The 20,164-nt window shown below is 34.9% G+C and overlaps 1 protein-coding gene across 37 annotated transcripts in view; it reads right to left on the bottom strand.

Moving 5' to 3' along the window:
• Positions 1–20,164, bottom strand: part of LOC128556235 (androglobin-like) — a 156,811-nt gene that overhangs the window by 31,408 nt on the left and 105,239 nt on the right. For 32 of the 37 annotated variants that reach the window (XM_053540638.1, XM_053540640.1, XM_053540639.1 and 29 more), the window contains 13 exons: positions 19,429–19,567; positions 18,545–18,637; positions 16,469–16,610; positions 15,891–16,104; positions 15,372–15,435; positions 14,135–14,164; positions 10,131–10,298; positions 6,335–6,377; positions 5,817–5,993; positions 5,084–5,237; positions 4,454–4,568; positions 3,034–3,201; positions 849–990 (listed from right to left, as the gene is read on the bottom strand). In XM_053540638.1, coding sequence (XP_053396613.1) covers positions 849–990; positions 3,034–3,201; positions 4,454–4,568; positions 5,084–5,237; positions 5,817–5,993; positions 6,335–6,377; positions 10,131–10,298; positions 14,135–14,164; positions 15,372–15,435; positions 15,891–16,104; positions 16,469–16,610; positions 18,545–18,637; positions 19,429–19,567 — 1,649 coding nt within the window. The remainder of the gene's footprint in view (positions 1–848; positions 991–3,033; positions 3,202–4,453; positions 4,569–5,083; positions 5,238–5,816; positions 5,994–6,334; positions 6,378–10,130; positions 10,299–14,134; positions 14,165–15,371; positions 15,436–15,890; positions 16,105–16,468; positions 16,611–18,544; positions 18,638–19,428; positions 19,568–20,164) is intronic. The other 5 variants (XM_053540636.1, XM_053540626.1, XM_053540637.1 and 2 more) reach the window with 5 other exon arrangements.

Here is a 20,164-nt window from a genome sequence, read left to right as displayed (position 1 = left end):
GGTGCTTTCACAATGCTTGATTAAAACTTACAAAGTCAATACAGACAAATGTGAAACAACAATTATTTGTGCAATTATCGTGACACTAGGTTTGGAATAGAAACTAGATTCAACAAAAATCAAGCCATTAAATCAAAAGTATCTTTGTACAATTTAGAGAAAAATTACCTTACATTTCCCACATTTATCTTTATGTTTATGGCCCAAGACCAAAATGTAAAATTAATGTCTGATTCATCACTTACTTTTTGTTTCGAGTTTTTTTCCAACAGTATTTCACTTACGTAACAGCGGGCAGTTAACCTAACCAGTGTTCCTGGATTATGTACCAGTACAAACCTGTTCCTTGCAAGTAACTGCCAACTTCTAGGCATGAATCAGAGGTGGAGGACGAATGATTTTAGACACAATGTCTTTTATCAAATAGTCAGAAAGAGCATATGGACCAGCCAGGGATTGAACTCATGACACCGCAATGCATAGATCTGTGCTCTCCCTAATGAACTGAGTGGGTGGGTAGATTGCTTCAAAACACTGTTACAATGAAACACAGAGGTCTACTTTGAATGTAATTTAAAACTGTTAAGCTTACTGACAGTTGAAGTGTGTCACTTTAATAGACCTGCTTGTGTCTGTCTATTCCCAAAAGCATTGTACAACCAGTAATTTTTGTTCCTGGTCTTGAGTTAAGCTTAAAAACATTACATATATTTGCAACGATGGATTCACTAGACGTCAAGTCATTCACATAGAAGGACTGCCAAATACATGTACAATAACAGCAACCATCATCAATGGTTAGGCAATCAAAGTAGGCCAGAATTTCTTATCCTGTTTTATCACATTACCTGGTCTGCTACCTGCAGGGATACTCAAAATATTTTTTGAAGTTGCATCAAACATGAATGCCCGCCACGCAAATGCAATCTCGGGGCTCGCCACATCTCGCAGTACTTTTCTTAGTGTTGTGTATAACGCTTCGCTGAATATCTGTAATAAGACAAAGTTTTACCCTGGACTCAAAAGGAATTCTGTGAACAAAGAGAAAACATTATATTCTAATCATTTCATGCTCAATTCCCAAAAACTTTATAGTCATGCCTGTATCTGGAACCACCAATGAATACTATTATAGCTCGTAAGGTGAGACTACAGAAAAAACATTTCTCTTGAACGGGTGCACAGGCACAATTTTCAATTCACCTGTTATGGAAAAACAGCCTGTGAATCAAGTCAGGTCTGAAACTCTGTTGTGAAAAAACTACATCAGTACTTTGCTATATTTTATCACATGTTTGACGTTGCGGGAGTGTAATAAAGCCATTAAATAAAAATGATAATACACTTGTGTAATAAAGCTTTGACGTTGATGTCGTTTATAGTATAGGAGACGTTGGTCAAATTGACTTGTTTATATAGTAAAAGAAAGTAGAACATTTGATGTTTCGACAGGAAAAGCATGTGATAAAAAGAATATTACAATTGTGACTTTCCGCATTGAATTTATTAAACTCGTTGAATAAAACTGATAAAATGCTCGGCAGAGCCTCACATTTTATTATTTTATTCAACTCGTTTAATAAATTCTTTGAAAAGACACTCATGTAATATCCTCTATTTAACATTTAGCTGCTGTTGGAAAGTGATTTTGCCTTTGCGACCAGTCCAGACCAAGATAAGATATTAGTAAAATATAACTCTTACAAGACATTGGTATGATAACTCCAGATGGTTTAATTATTACCTACATGTGAAAATTATGAAAACATTATTCTAAATGAAGAGTATTTTAATGAAATTACATCCAAATGACACTGATATCTTCAATATGATGACACAACTTGAAAAAGATACCTTCCGGGTATTGTCTTAAATTGAAATCCTGAAGTTATATATCTATGTCATTACCTTAAAAGTGATATTTGTATATGACAAAACTTTAATATAATCTCTTTTAAACATTACAGTAATGTGACATTATTATGATGACATCAATCTGAAGTGATATATTTATGACACTGACCTAAAGTGAAATTATTTAATTACATTAACTAGAAGATATTGCCTTAGAGCATCATTATAAATGACATTACTTTAAAGTGACAGTTAGAACATTGCCTTGAAGTGACACTGATGACATTACTAAAAAGTGATACTGTTATGACATTGCCTTAAAGTGACATTATTGATGACATTACTTTAAAAGTGATACTGTTAGGTGACATTATTAATGTCATAACTTTAAAAGTGATATTGTTATGTGACATTATTGATGACATTCCTTTAAAATATTGTTATAACATTGCCTTAAATTGACATTCTTGATGATATTATTCTAAAGTGATATAGTTAATGACAAAATATCAAAGTGGCATTATTTTAATGACTTTACTCTGAAGGGATAACATGATCACACTGCCTTTTAATGACATTTGTATGATGGAAATGCTGTGAAAGAATATTAAGGTAGAGTACCCATAATAGCAATAGGCAAATTAAACATCTTCTGTATGAGATTTCCACATCCTTATTTTTACAGAACACTGTGTGCATGTTTGAGTCACATTTTATAAATTATGGCTGAAGTGAATAATTAATAACTTGAAAACTGCCAACAGTCATCATGGGACATCTACCTCCACAGAATCTGTTTGTTATGGCATTCTATCTGGTGCTGTTTTGATGCTTCATTTATGTGAAGCATTAGACAATACAATGATCTTGTTGCTAAATTTTAACAACCTACCTTGAAATGATCTTGGATTGATATACCCTTAAAGTAAAATTGTTACAACAGTGTCATGATTGTAATACATGTATAATACTTTGTAGGAAAGCCATTATGAAACTACTACTTTATTTGACAAACTTTGATTTAAGTTGCTGCTGTTTAAACATTACAAAGCAAGTAATTTGTTTCAACATCACCTTGAAATGGTACTGTTTTGACATTTCTTTGACATGAAATGTGAGTTGAAAAACTTGAAATAGTACTGATCTGATACACCAATTTTTGAAACATTAATAGGTTACCTTGAAGTGATGTTGTTTTGACATTTGTTTTTCATTTTGGTATGGGCAGTGCGCTTGTGTCAGTTCCCTCCATGCCTTTACAAACTCTTCTTGGTCTCCAAACACATTGATACATTTCCCAATACAGTTGATCACCTGGCTAGCATTGTCCACAAATATACAGCTTTCCTGTTAAAAAATGAAATGTCTCTCAGAAATAAAATCCAAAATATTATTTAACAAGGTTAAGTAATTTTCTGTCTAGCATGCTTTTGAACTGTACAGAAAGAAACACAACCAACAGCTGGTTAGCTCCCCATTGTGGTTGATATCCTTTTTTGATGATTACTAGAACTGATACCGCTTCCAACAATAATGACCAAGACTGAATGCTGGGGAGGTAAATATGTCTGAATGCTGGGGAGGTAAATATGTCTGAATGCTGGGGAGGTAAATATGACTGAATGCTGGGTAGGTAAATATGACTGAATACTGGGTAGGTAAATATGACTGGATGTTGGGGACGTAAATATGTCTGAATACTGGGGACGTAAATATGACTGAATGTTGGGGAGGTAAATATTTCTTAATGCTGGGGAGGTAAATATGTCTGAATGTTGGGGAGATAAATATGTCTGAATGCTGGGGAGATAAATATGTCCGACTGCTGTGGAGATAAATATGTCTGACTGATGTGGAGGTAAATATGTCTGAATGCTGGGAGATAATTATGTCTGAATGCTGTGGAGGTAAATATGTCTGAATGCTGTGGAGGTAACTATGACTGAATGCTGCAGAGGTAACTATGACTGAATGCTGCGGAGGCAAGTACGACTGAATGCTGTGGAGGTAAGTATGACTGAATGCTGTTGAGGTAACTATGACTGAATGCTGTGGAGGTAAGTATGACTGAATGCTGTGGAGGTAAATATGTCTGAATGCTGTGGAGGTAACTATCACTGAATGCTGTCTGAATGCTGGGAGATAAATATGTCTGAATGCTTGGGAGATAAATATGTCTGAATGCTGTGGAGGTAAATATGTCTGAATGCTGTAGAGGTAACTATGACTGAATGCTGCAGAGGTAACTATGACTGAATGCTGCGGAGGTAAGTACGACTGAATGCTGTGGAGGTAAGTATGGCTGAATGCTGTGGAGGTAACTATGACTGAATGCTGTGGAGTAAGTATGACTGAATGCTGTGGAGGTAAATATGTCTGAATGCTGTGGAGGTAACTATCACTGAATGCTGTGGAGTTAAGTATGACTGAATGCTGTGGAGGTAAATATGACTGAATGCTGTGGAAGTAACTATGACTGAATGCTTTGGAGGTAAATATGACTGAATGATGTGGAAGTAAATATGACTGAATGCTGTGGAGGTAACTATGACTGAATGATGTGGAAGTAACTATGACTGAATGCTGGTAAGTACTGTACCTTTGTAAGCTGTGCCATAACTGTTTCTTCATCGCCAAACACAAACTGTGTAGATGAGCACAAATGGACATGATACCCTAGTGGACCTGACATCATAAACTTCAAAACATGGCGTCTAAAAATGGGAAAAAATCAGAAATCGAACAATATTCAAATTGTACTGTCATACACAAATAGTAAATACTGTCCAAACAACTCGAAATACACGAGTTGGGAATATTTGAATCAGCCCACTTCAATGAACGACTATTTGATCCTGCTCCTGGCAGAGTAAATTAACATCATGAAATGAAGCCATGGTTAAAAGATGTTGGCAAATGTGATCAACAGTAAGATTTGTAAAAAACTGAAGTATAATGTGGAGTTGAAGAACCACACCAAAGTTTGAAGCGACTGCATAAATACTGAGCCTTGTTGCATTTTGACTGCAGCATGATTTCGCTTGTATTTTGCAAATTATTTTATTCTAACTGTACTTCAAGTAAAAACAACAGAGCTTTATGTTTTCCCTCTAATGAATAAAATTGCACTTGATTGATAGACAAAACATTCCAACCCTAATTTATTAGGATTTATGATAGTAAACTTTTCAGCACACAAATGAAAACAAAGCAAGAGAACTTTACTTACCCAGCTGGTAAACACAGCACAGCAGCTCTGATTGCTGATGTTCTTAGCCGGAGTATCGGTTGACCAGTTACCAGACTCTTCCAGGAATATGGTTCAGCTACAAGTGTACCAGGGGTAACAGTTGGAGGGACTGCCTTCTCACTAGCTATTGAACCTAAAAGGGAAATAATCAAATTCATCATCCATCAAATATTCCGCAAAACTAAAATGAAAAAAAAAAAATATTTCATATATTTTACCAAGCTTAAACTATTTATTACAAGGAAGAAACATCTATTAGCTCCCTGCAAAGTATAATAACCCCGACATGACTGTGTAAAAAATTCTGGTTATAACATTTGCTCATTTTCAGGGAGCAGCATTTTCAGTTTATTCTGAAGTATATTCTTAACCTTTACCCTGCTAAATTTTTATAATGAACTTTTCCATCTTTACATTCTTAAGTATCAGACTGATTGTTTACATAAATTGATTTTTTTTCACTCCTCTCTTCTTTATTTTTTATTAACCAGTTTCATTTTCGGGACCACAGCCAAACTCAAACCTAAAAACTTCCAAAATTTAGCTGCTAGAACCATATCTGCCAGCAAACATTTCAAATATTCTAATTCTTGCATTACATTACTTGCATTATGAAGATATGAATTATTATACTGTAAAGAACACAAATATTAAAAGGCCTTTTTCTATACAGAGAAACTTCTATACAGAGAAACATAGATTTAAACCATACCCTCGAGGACACTACTGCTTGTTACATTGGTAGCCTCCTTGTCATCAACTCTATCCTTCGCCCCTTTAATACTTGTATGAGACTTCTTCTCCTCTACCGGAGGGGGTGGGGGCTCGGGCCAGCGCGACAGTGAGGAAAATGATACAACAATCTCAGTTGGTTGAAGACTGTCAACAACTTAATACAAGTCAAGGAATGTTGTAAGAGTAAGATAAAACTAAATTACCATGATATCTAATTCAAGAAACTCAAATATGCATTACAAACTGTTTCAACCATTATCCTTAACTGAGAAACCCAATCAGCAGTTTACAGAAAAAAATCAAAATTCTCTGAAGGCTTAAAACCATAGGAAAAATTATGTTATTGATGGCTTTCCATGTATGGTACAGTGCTGTTTGCCAAAGGGTTGTTACTTGAAAAGGAAAATTAAATGATAACAGTATGGCTCATTCAAGAGATCCTAATTTTCAGAGATTCTGGTTGGGAGGAATGGCAATGCAAATTTAAAAGGATACATAGATAGTATGGTGCCTTGTCATCATAGCCTCCCTGTGCTGCCTGTAAATATTTAATGAAATAAGGTTACACACAATTTACAAACATTTCCGTGTAAATACTGCATATAAACAAGAGTTAAATTAACAGCTAGGATTAAGAAAAAGAAAATCACTGTTACATTTATGGCCTGGTTTTAAGGTTTAGAAAAGCACTACTCCATTAAAAGCTGGGTTTAAAATTATGATAAACACTATCGCAATTAGTGAAAGCTCTATTTTCTCCATTACTTAAAATAGTGTTACAAAATAGGCAGCAAACTGTACAGGTATTAAACAACAATAAAATAATGCTTCAATATGTTTTGAGTAGATGGGTGCGAAATATGGGGATATGGATTTCACATGCATTAAAAAGCCTTTTACCACAGCAAACTAATCAAAATCTTATAAAACGCTGACAAAAAATTGATAAAACAAACCTGGTAAACAAAGCAAAAGGCATACTACATCTTTATCTTTCACTATTTGTCTTTAATAAATGTTATATTCTTGATATCCATGTGCTGAAGAACAACGCTTAAGCCAGTGACAGGCGTGTTTTATTCATGCAAAAATAATAGGAACAAGAGCCATTCCTAAAACATGTATGCCTCCATGATGGCCTGTCCTGTTTTCAGTCATGTCATCATAATGAGCTTGACCTTTGACCTACCCTAAAACAAAGGTCTGGTCAAGTTTCATATGCCTAATCATGCTTTCAAGTCAAAAGATAATGAGTCAAGTGCTTCTCAAGTCATTAAATGGAAAGTGTTTTCAAGGTTCAGGCCCCTGTGCCCTTGAGATGTCATTTACTGACCCTAAAAACTATAGGAGTCTTCTACTATGTAAGTTCAATCATTCTATCAAATTTGAAGGTTCTTAGTCAATTTAATTGGTGGAAACCAATTTCTATGTTCAGTTCCCTATGACCTTGTCCTTTGACCTATTTACCCCTAAAACAATAGAAATCATCTAATTCATACTCTCAATCAAACTTTCAAGTTTGAAGGTTCTAATCAAGTGGTTTTCAAGTTACTAAACAGAAACCATTTTGCAGATTCAGGCTCCTGTGACCTTGATCTTTGACAAAAGGAGTCACCTCCTTCATAAGCCAAATTATGCTGGAGGTTCAGTGTCAAGTGGTTCTCAAGTTATTGGGCAGAACTTGTTTTCAAGGTTCTGGCCCCTGTGACCTTGACTTTTGTTCTACTACCCTAACACAACAGGGGTCATCTAGTTCATAAGCACAATCATGCTACTAGTTTTGTAGTTTCTGTGTCAAGCATTTCCAAAGATAAAGGGCATAAACTATTTTCAAGGTTACCGCCTCTGTGACCTTAACTTTGATTTACTGACCCCACGAATAGGCAATATCTACTCTATTTGCCCAATCCTGCTACCAAATTGAAAGTTTCTGGGTCAAGCGATTCTCAAATTACTGGGTGGAAACCGTTTTCACGTTACAGTCCCCGTGACCTTGACCTTAAACCCAAAAACATGGGGGTCATCTACTTGATAAGCCCCACCATACTGTCATGTTTAAAGGTCATTGGTCAGGTGCTTTTCCAGGTATTTGGTGGAAATTGTTCACTTTTCCAACAGACTGACATACCAAATGACCAACAGATGCAAAGCAATATACCCCCACTTCTTGAAAGGGGGACATAATATCATGGTAAATTGTATTTCTGTATTAAATAATTTTAACCCAACACCAAAAAACTACTGCTGCAACTATTTACATGGTACAAAACTGTAAGGGTCAATGTATTTGTATTTCACATGCACCGCTACACATGATAATAAGTTCTAGTTTAATATATAGAAGACAATGAAATATTTTGGCTACATAATTATGGGATAATATCGAGTATAAAAATGGATATCTACAAAATACCACTTAAAGCTAAGCATCTATGTGGCCCAACAGCCTTCAGACACAAATGTGAGGGAAAGAATTTAATGATTAAAAAATTTTATCTTCAGACTCCAGTCCCATTATTAAATTGCTGATTAACTGTATAAAATGTCAAGATAGTTGACATAAAGCGCAGATTCTAATTATCCAACCCAAACTCACCTCCCTCTAAATCCTTTCCCATCTAAATTAACCAAACTCCAAAAAATCTGTGCACATTCTGAATACTGCATTGTAAGTAGTCATTAACACCCAAATATACAGTTAACAAGACAAAACATGCATCCTACACACAGCTATATAAGGTAATTTGAAAATGAACGACATTGTTTTTGTTTTGTTTTTTTGTTTTTTCTTTTGTTTTTTTTTTGTTTTGTTTTTTTCTAACTCATATTCTAATATAAAAATTTACACTGCCAAAACAAATTCATATTCATCTACTATTTAACACAAGATACAAGTGCCATTGTGGAAACTGCCAATTTTCTGAACAAAAGTGGAACCTTCCAAAGTCATTAACAGAGTTCATGTCACAGAAAATGTACTAAGGAGCAGCAAGTATTGTGAAATAATTATTTATATTTATAAGGTACTAATTCTTTATATTTCATGTTGGCATCAACTAATGAAATCAAACTGCATTAGCTTTGTATACATTCATTCACTGTGCCTTCAGAGGTTGAAATCCACAAAATTAAAAGCTCTACAAATGACCATTTTGGCAAAAAACCACGAAATTTCATGCTGACAAAATTGAATGATTGGAAATTTTTTATGTTTGAAAATTACATAATGTACATGTATATGTAAGAATGCACTTTTTGTCTTGTCTTACTGCTCATTTTTTATATACATTAGAATTTTTCCTTGAATCTGTAATATATACATACAACACAAAAAACAGCCACAACTTTTCACACCATATGCAACTATCTTTTTGAGAATAATAAAATTTACATTTCACTACAACTTTTCATTGACAGTGAATATGCTTTTATTAAAGTAACTCTGTGTCTTAACAACATTTAACCTACAAAAACAGTTACAAAATTATCTTATTATATTATTATTTCAAATTTCTATTTTTCAGAGTTTTTTTCCACAAATTTGCAAGATAGTTATATGGATGAAAAATGAATTTCAACATACAATACAATGTCTCCATAAAAACCTGAACAAATCAAGTCGCTGACATATTCTTTTAGTCCCTTGAAAAAAATTCTGCAGTGTTATCCAATTTAGAGACTCAACACACTCTTTTGAGAGGGAGACATTATCATGTATATTTTCATTGATGGTCATGATTCAAAAAGCATCTTCATAATGGTCAATAATAAAAACAATTGTGACAATTTTCCATGTTTGGGGAACAATGGATAAGAAATGCTCAAGTGTGAGAGCAAACACGATCAATTTTCACTATTTTTGATAATTCAAAAGGTGAAAATCCAAAGAGACTTTGAAGATCCTGCTGGTCATAAAACTTGGCCAAGATATTTTGCCCATAAACACTTTAATAAAATTTGATGAATGCTCATGTTAAGCAGGGGACAACTTTTTCTATATCATATGCCATCCCGTGCTGCGCTGATCCCGTAATATGTCCCATTTCACGCAGGTATAACGGCAATTTACTCAATGATCTATGACAATTTTTCTTAGGCCCATCTTATTATATTTCCAAAAAATTTGGTCTCTCTACTAAGAATTCCTCATTTTAACGCAGTGACAAACATAATTTAATTAAAAAGCTGGCCCCTTTTTACAATTTATCGTTTTTTAACTGCAGCAAAAAAGAACAGATGCTTGTTGACTGATGACCATAAAGTGGTGATATATTAGCAACACAATACTCACACCAGGATGGTTATGTAGGAGGGGGTTAGTGGTGGGGGAGGCCGTCGCACTCGAGTACATGTGCGACGGGGTCTGGGCAGTCTTAGAGGGGGAGGTGTTTACCCCGGTCGTGTTGGGGGCTGACTTCTTGTCTCCCTTTGTAGGTGCTGGGGGCTGTGGTGCTACGCTCTGTAAACAACATAACGCATTTTTGTGTTATAAGCAGTTAGACAACATAAAAAAATCTCAAAAATCAACCCTTGTAAAAATGAATTGCTAGATTTCAATACAATTTTCCAGATACCCCAGAACACTTTTTGATAAAACATTACTTGGAATATGAAAAAAAATCTCAGTCTTTCTGCCTGACTGTCAAATGGTAAATGACAGTAATTCTAACAGAAGCAAACTACTGTCTTGTTCAAAATGAGTCTCATGAAAAAGACACACCCGCTCAGGTTCAGAAATCTAGCAGCTCATTTATTATTAAAGATTAAAGCACCACATATGCACATACAACCTACAACATATGCAAAAGAAGATTTTCAGTTAAACAATTACACAAGAAACCATTCGCCTTGTTTTACACTTAAACAGCAATATCATGTTAAAGCAACAGTAACCATATTCTTCACCTTTTCAGTTTAAATTATGCAACAATTGCAACAACATTAAATGCAAACAGAGGCAGTTAAGGTCAACTGAAGTTTTCAATACTAAGCAAGTTAGTCAGTTATTTATATAATAAGTTTTCTCACACAATACGTCATTACAATATTAGCTCAATATTGTGTTACAAAATATGCTAACCTACTTCACACAATAGCATATAATTCACTACGACAGACAGTAAAGAAAGAGTAATGCAGACAATAAAGATTTCAGGAATATTTCGCATCAAAAATGCCAGAAAAAAGTCCTTTTTTGGTAAAATAGCAATCTTAATTACCAATACTTCACATTTTTGAAACAGATCTACAACTGATAAAAAGATTTTGAAACTAGAAATGTGTCCATGGGACACAGATGCCCCCACTACATGACATTAGTCAGGGGCCATAACTGCTACAATACTGAACGAATCCCGATGCGAAACCCCAGGTGCACAACTACACATGCTGACCAACATTCCTGTAAACTTTGGTGATTCTAGGTCAAATACTTTTGGAGCTATGCGCGACACAACATTAAAATGACCAATTTTTTACTAAGTCAGGGGCCATAACTCCTACATGTCTGGATTAATCCGGACGCGAAACCCCAGGTGCACAACTACACATGCTGACCAACATGCCTGTAAAGTTTTGTGACTCTAGGTCATATATTTTTGGAGCTAGGCATGACACAACATTAAAATGACCAATTTTTACAAAGTCAGGGGCCATAACTTCTACATGACTGAATGAATCGGGACGCGAAACCCCAGGTGCACAACTACACATGCTGACCAACATTCCTGTAAAGTTTTGTGACTCTACGTCAAATACTTTCAGAGCTACGCGCGACACAACATTTTCGGAAGGATGGATGGAAGGACGGACGGACAAGAGCAAACCTATATGCCCCCCCCCCCCCCCCCCCCAAAGTGGGGGCATAAAAATATTCATAACTTAGACTAAGGCACACACAGACAGATGGACTGAGTTTATCCAGTCTCTGAATGTCTAAAAATTTCAACAAACAAAAAGTTCATCTACAAAATTATACAAATGAGCCACGCCATTAGAAAACCATCATAGTGGTTTTCGGCCAGCATGAATCCAGACCAGCCTGCGCATCTGCGCAGTCTGGCAGGATCCATAGTGTTCGCTTTCAAAGCCTACTGCAATTAGTGAAAACTAAGCTAACAGCATGGATCCTGACTAGATTGCGCAGATGCGCGGGCTGGTCTGGATCCATGCTGGTTGCAAAGCCACTATGTTGGTTTTCTCATGGCACGGCTCAAATCTCATTATCAATACTCATATTTCCAACAAATAGAACTAAAAACATTAATATATTTAGGAAAACTAAAAATAGCCAAGTTAAACACAACTGATTTACCATGGCAGTTTTATCCTGTGAAGGATATACAAAAAGTATTGAAACTGCAGAAAATCAAGTCTGATTATACCACTGATATGAATGATGCAAGCAAGAACAATGCTGATGTGACTAAAAAGTCGCAAAATATGACGGTGTAATATTTTTTTCTCATGCCCAGTCCATTTCTTTGTATTCTGAAATATTACACAACAAGTGTGTTTCACAAACATGTTTGGCAGACAGTAAGCATTTTTAAGGTAGTTCTGCACGTTTGGATCGAAATTTGTTCTACAATGTGGAATTTGGTTAAACTCTGATTTTTCAAAACTTCATAATATACCTAGAAAATTCAGCAAATAAAAATGATAGGGTCGTGTGCTTGATTTTTTGCTAAACTGATTTGAACAATATGGACCTCGTGCAATATTTCATAATGGGAGTCTATGGGAAAATCATAATTTTCATAACATTGTCGCGAATAGAAATTTTTCTACAATGTAGGTTCTGATGAAACTTCTCACATCTGTGAATAAAGACATGGCCTATAATTTGATGAAATAAAATGTATAGGTCTGTGTGCTTATTTTTAAGATATTTGACCATGATTAAAGTGAACCGGACATTTCACGCTAATTCCAAGACATTATTTTTAATTATTTAACATGTCGTATGTTTTAATACCATAAAAAATTATTGTGACTTTAGAAATATAGCAACAGTGCCATTGTAATAAAATTATTCACAGGTTGCGATTAATTCAGAAACTGATTTTCATTTCCGTACTCTGAACACAGACTTTATTGTAAGTTTTCCGGATAAATGACGTTATGCCATCACTTCCAGTTTATCAAACGTGCAGAACTACCTTAAGCAGAGGCATTTCTGATTTACGCTCCTTTAACAGGTAGTGTCTCTAATTTTCTCCCTTTAAAAGACAGTACCTTAAACAGAACATATTTCTGATCACCTCCCCTTAATAGAAAATATTTGTTTACCTCCCCTTAACAGATACTATTTCTGACTAACTTCCTTTAATAAATGTAGCCTTTTAAAATCTTAAAAAAAAACAAAAAACAACATTTCTTTTGTAACTGTAGCTCTATTAAAATCTACAAGATTTAAGCACTCTTGTTATACGTGAAGAATTTACATCCTGGGCACAAGAAAAAATCTAAAGCCATAATGTACAGCATGCAGCAATCAATTCTGCTATTTTCATGAGCAAACTTACCATTCTTGTTAACATCTCTGATTTCTTTTAAATTTTTAACTTTAAAACATACCGTAATCTAAATTTTCAAAAACAAAAACTTTGCAAAAATACTGAACCTACAAAAACAAAAAGTTGATATTGAAATATGTTAACAAAAACAGTAATAATCTATCAAGTAAAGTCCAAAAATGCAACATATAAATTCTGGTACAGGTATGCAAAAGGTTACATAATAATAGCACTTAAAAAATTAACTTCTAGAGTAATTAAAGTTGTTGTTAACCAGTTGTGTAAGGAAGCTCATGAAAATAGATGGCTGTTTTGATTATATATTTGGCCATTATAAATTAATTGCTAGATTTTGCTCTGTATGAAATCTTTCTTTTTTTTTTTAAACAGTAACTCAATTATCTGATGGCAGTCAATTTATGGATTCAATACTGTTGTTCTAATGTATATAGTACTCATGGATTCCATGTCGCAACTAATTTGTTCTCCACAAATACCTGACAATATCCTCACATGAATCAGTGGTGGAGGACTATGAATTTTAACGTAAAGTCTTAAGTCAACCTACTGCTGGAAACTTTTGCCTCACTACAGAATTGAACTTACAACCTCATGTGACTTATACTCACTCTACTAACCAAAAATGATGTATTAAAAAAATAATTAATTGAAAAAACAGTACACATGGAAAAAATAATTCAAGTCTAGCAACTAATTTAGCATAGCCTGAGAAATATACAATGTCTGACTGATATATGTATATACATATGGCACAAACCTGGTGAGGATGATATTTAAACTCCAATTTCTTCAATGATTTATAAAATATATATGTTAGCTGGTTAGAATTGTAACTGGCATGAATTAATACTGCAAATCAATGTGGTGCAAGTCATTATGAAAGTATTAGTTTATCTCTATACATATTAATACATTCTTCCAATTTTTTTTTTTGGCAAATTCTCATCTAGACCAAGAAAAACCATGAAGGATTAAAAACTAAATGAAGGGAAGTGTTGAAATTAAAGTAAAATAGATACAAATACATTTTCTGTATAACTTAGATCTCTAAACAATAACACTGAATGTATGTTTCCAGACCTATTTTGAACATGTACATAAGTATGAAAAAAACAAGAGCTGTCACTAATGGTGACAAATGCCTCCACAGCACCTTGACCTTTGACCTGGTGACCTTGACCTGGTGACCCCAAAGTCAGTAGGGGTGGTGTACTCAATAAGTACTATCAGTACGTGAAGTTTGAAGGTCCTGGGTGAAGTGGTTCGTGAGTAAAGTGCCTTCATGCAAAAAGTTAACGTTGGCCCCTGTGACATTGACCTTTGACCTGGTGACCCCAAAGTCAATAGGGTTGGTGTACTCATAAAAGTACTATCAGCATGTAAAGTTTGAAGGTCCTGGGTGAAGTGGTTCGCAAGTAAAATGCCTTCATGCAAAAAGTTAACGTCGGCCCCTATGACCTTGACCTTTGACCTGGTGACCCCAAAGTCAGTAGGAGTGGTGTACTCAATAAGTACTATCAGCATGTGAAGTTTGAAGGTCCTGGGTGCAATGTTCGCAAGTAAAGTGCCTTCATGCAAAAAGTTAACGTTAAGGGATGTTATATAAATGTTCTATAGCCTCAATAAAATTGACAATCTTGACCTTGATAAAAAAATAAATGCAAAAACACACATTAAAATTTTGTCATACACCCCAAATATGAAGTTAAGATGTAAATATGGAAAAATATTGAAGTTTCCAGTTCCACTGTAACTAAATTGAGAATTAAAGAACAATGTACAATCTATAAAATCACTCATTTGTTTTTCTTGATCATAATAAACATGACAATATACAAATATTATGTAACTGCAAACATGCACATGTAGTTATGTTATAAATCTTTTAAAATTGTTATACATTAAAAAAGAATATATGGGTCAAAATATTAGTGAAAAGCATATTTCAACCACAAAATATTTACAAGTTATTATGCTAACAGCAGTTCTTTTACCTTGAGATCAGAGTGTTTGACAGAACACGGATAGGTGTTTGGCTTGTGGTAAATATACAGTGTCCTGGAAATAAAAAAGAAAGAAAATTCCTCTTACATTTTAAAGCGTCAATCAGATAACAGTGCTAGTGACCCGAGTTTGATTCTTGATTGTTACTGACATCCTGGCTAGCATTCAACACTTAATGTATTGGCCTACATTGGACATTGTGAATATCACACATTCTGTGGATTTGACTGGATAAAGATTGTTCTATCCATTCCATGCGGGCACGGCTGTCTACTACCCGTGAACACCACAATAATTCTTCCATTAAGTGCAAAAAATTAAAAAAACCTTCCTGTACAGATGTCTAACAAACAATCATATGCTGAGGTTCATGTCCTTTTTAATTTTTCGCATTATTACATAAAGGAGTGCCAAAACTTTTCTTTCTTTATATGACAGAGTTTAAACTTACTACAACTTAACAAGTAAAAAAGGTAATAGCAAACACATTTGGATATTCAAACACTTACTTGAAACATCTACAGAACTGATCAAAATCCATCCACTTCTTCTTGGGCTTTAGGATTTCTTCGGGCTCTTGTTCTTTCTCTTGGGTCTCCTCCTCGTGGACTGAACCCTCTCCCTCCCCATTCTCTGGTGGCACCGCCAGACCACCAGCCTGATCTCCCAATGCAGGAGACTCTAACTTAGGTTGTGCTGATGGTACAGGTGGTTTAGGTTCAGCTGTAAAGTTAAGCACTATTTTAAAATATACACATGTACTACAATTAAACCTGTTCCTAAAAACCAGTGAGAAGGTACCACTTAAGACCTAAATATCAATAGATTCAATTTCTATTTTAACATTTGCAGTGTATTTTGGTCTAAGAATAAAGACCAGATTCTGGCTCCCTGGACTTGGGCTTTAGATAAAGTATGCAAATCTCATTTGAACCAGAGGTGCTTTTGAGAAAAGTGACATAGTTTCTTTTTCTTTTCTATTTAGCAGTGAAATTTGTGAAAACTACCGGTATCGGTTATTCATATCTTTTGTATATCCTGGAAGATAAAATCAAACTGATATTGCACAAACACATAATTAGTATACCTTGTGATTTCTCTGGTTTAGGTGTCCCTGCATCCTCACGTTTACCTTCACGCGACCCTGGTTTAGATATGGACTTGCTACGTTCCTTCTCTTTTGCTGACCCAACTTTATTGCTGGATTTACGATCAGTTTTCGGTGATGCCTAAAATTTTCCAGGTAAAGTGAAATAACAAACTAGTCTTGTAACTTTTCATGAAAAGGATTGCTGCCAAAATTCTTTCAAAATAATATATTGTTTTAAGAAATAGCCAGGCACAAAATGTTCACATGAGCAGAGGACTTGTTTTTTGAAGTAAAGAGACACTAAACTTTCTATTCAAACTAGAAATCAGCATCCATTTTATCTTTTTATATAACTTTTATTATGCTTGTATGTGTAAAGCTTTTTATTAAATATAAAATTGTGTCTAAGAACTTGTAAGCTGACATATAGACAGACCATTTCTGCACACTGATTCTACAGTATATACATTTACGATGAAATAAACAAATTCTTAATCAACCTGCAAAACTAATATTAGACAAAAAATCGAAAACAAGAGGGCCATGATGGCCCTATATCGCTCACCTGTTATCATTGCACTTGAGGACAAGAAGGTCCTCAGAAAAAATATCTAAGTCCAAAGGACAGGAACAATGGAAAGAAATTTAACCAAAAAGAAAAACAAAATTCTTACAAGGTATAGATATGTCAAAATACACCTAAAAATTGGAGGTACCATCCATGTTGTACCACAGAAAAGTGGTCTCGGTTTTTCCCTACGGCCTATAATAAAAAAGTTACTAAAAATAGGCTATTTATAGTAACGTAAAAGGGAAGTAATTCAAAAGAAAATTAATGTAAGTTAATAAAAGAAGGATCTGCCAAATAAATCTGTTGACATAAATGAAATTTCAGATCAGTATCTTCATTAGTTACGGAGATATACCCATTTTAATTTGAAATAAAGGGAGGTAATTTGACATAAAATCAGTCCATAGTTATCTACCCTGATTGGCTCGGTCCAACTAATGACAATAATGAAATTTCAAATAAGTCCTGTAAGTATTTACTGATATAAATCCATTTTGACTACAATCAGGGGAGGTAATCAGATATAAAATAACTCTGGAAACTACGATTGGATCTGATTTGTCATGGAATCCACCATTTATTGTTGTTGAAGATATTTTGAAAGTTTTGTGTATCAAATAAAACCATAAATGAAGTCTCTATATGGCTGCAAAAGCCAAAATAGCCAATTTTGGACATTTAAGGGGCCATAACTCTGGAACCCATGATGGAATCTGGCCAGTTTAAGAAAGGAACCAAGATCTTGTGGTGATACAAGTTGTGTGCAAGTTTGGTTAAAATCAAATCATAAATGAAGTTGCTATTGTGCAGACAAGGTCAAAATAGCTAATTTTGGCCCTTTCAGGGGCCATAACTCTGGAACCCATTAGGGGATCTGGCCGGTTCAAGAAAGGAACTGAGATCTTATGGCAACACAAGTTTTGTGCAAGTCTGATTAAATTCAAATTATAAATGAAGCTGCTACTGTGCAGACAAGGGCAAAATAGCTAATTCTGGTCCTTTCAGGGGCCATAACTCTGGAACCCATAATGGAATCTGGCCAGTTCAAAAAAGGAACCAAGATCTTATGGTGATACAAGTTGTGTGCCAGTTTGGTAAAAATCAGATCATAAATAAAGCTGCTATAGTGCAGACAAGGTCAAAATAGCTGATTTTGGCCCTTTCAGGGGCCATAACTCTGGAACCCATAATGGGATCTGGCCAGTTCAAGAAAGGAAACGAGATCTTATGGTGATACAAGTTGTGTGCAAGTTTGGTTAAAATAAAATCATAAATGAAACCACTATCGTGCAGACAAGAAATTGTTGACGGACGCACGCACGGACGGACGGACGGACGCACGGACACACGACGGACGACGGACGAAGGGTGATCACAAAAGCTCACCTTGTCACTATGTGACAGGTGAGCTAAAAAATTCCTACTTATGAGCAATCTCATTATTTGTAATCTTACGCTACAACATGAATTTTTTTCTATATCAAGTTACATCACATCAATACCTCAGCCTCCTTCTTGCCGGCAGATTTACGTCCTCCTTTACCTCCCTTGGAGGGTGTGAGTGGTTTCTCCTCGACAACTTCTACTGGAGGTAGCTACAGATACACACAGCACAACAATCACAACACAGTTAGACAGCAACACATCGCCTCAATATATATTGTAACTGTGTACTTATTAATAATTGCAACAATTTTACATTGAAACACTGCTCCAATGCTCAACTTCACACTTCCTAAATACATTAGTTACAACTGTTTTATACTGACGCAATGATTTGTGTTTCTTCTTAACAAAGAAGCTGTTTTTTTCAGCAACAAAAAAATTGCAAATACATTTGAATATCTGCAAGTTCTCATCTGGTACAACAAAACACAAAAAGCAATTAGTTTTCCTACCACATGCAATGGTAAAATGTACATGACTTCACTTGCCTTGTTAATGGATGGAAAACTTTAAACCTTCAAAATATCTTTCTTCTATATGGTGGCATATTTCTGCATACGATAACCAGAAAGTTTCGCGAAAATATATCGAGTTTTCGCAAAAACTAGGAAAGATTTTGCGAAAAAATAAATACTTCTAATTTATTCAACATGCCATACATATATAACATTAGTTCTCAGCCCAGAACACTTCACAACATAACATGCATCATCACAGTTTCAAATTTACATAAATAGTCTAACTCATTAAAAAGCTTTCACAAGAGTTTAATGTAGTAAACATTGAAACAAAATGTTACAGAACCAACAAACAATGTTATGAAAGCAACAACAAGTTACAATGTCAATAAACTATGGTAGTTTTTGTTCAATTATTCAAAGTTAAACACATCCAAACACTCATAGCATAACTACTCAAATTGACAACAATAAAGAGTTACCTCCTCTACATGCTCTTCTTTAGGAGGTGCTGGTTCCGGTTCTGGTGCATTCTCATCTGTTTCTTCAATAGATGTTACATTGCCGGTTCCTGGCCGAGACCTTGTACCACCACGTTCAAGCGCTGACTTGGGTCTATGCCTACAAAAGCAAAAACTTAAGTTTATTCTGTCCTTGTGTGACTGAAATATGGACCTGTTTGAGTTTTGTCCTTGTGTTACTGAAATGGGGACCTATGTAAGCATAATACCCACCTTAGTATAGAAAGCATAAAGAAAGCCGGGGTTCAAGCAAATCCTGGCCATGTAAAACAGTCATGTTGCACTTGAACAAGATACTTTTCACTTTCGCGTAAATTTGAAGTTTGGTCATTTTTTTATATGTTTCAAAGCTTTATAACCGCAGACCTTGAATCAGATGTTAAATAGTGATATCTATTAGCTATCAATTTTCAAAAAAACAATAAAAATTCAGTTAAGGATACTGGAACCATCTTAAAGAAACAAAAATTGTGTACAACTAGAAATGTGTCCATGGGACACAGATGCCCCCACTACATGACGAAGGACACTGATCAACTTTGTCTCTTCGTAATGACTGTAGGTAAAATATTTTCGGAGCTATGCGCAACAAAACATTAAAATGATAATTTTTTCCTAGGTCAGGGGCCATAACTCCTACAATACTGAATGAATCTGGACGCGAAACCCCAGGTGCACAACTGCATATGCTGACCAA

The sequence above is a fragment of the Mercenaria mercenaria genome, chromosome 4 (assembly GCF_021730395.1).
Source record: "Mercenaria mercenaria strain notata chromosome 4, MADL_Memer_1, whole genome shotgun sequence".
Taxonomy (NCBI): domain Eukaryota; kingdom Metazoa; phylum Mollusca; class Bivalvia; order Venerida; family Veneridae; genus Mercenaria; species Mercenaria mercenaria.
Note: the sequence above shows the minus strand (reverse complement) of the source record. Positions and strands in the feature narration are given on the sequence as shown.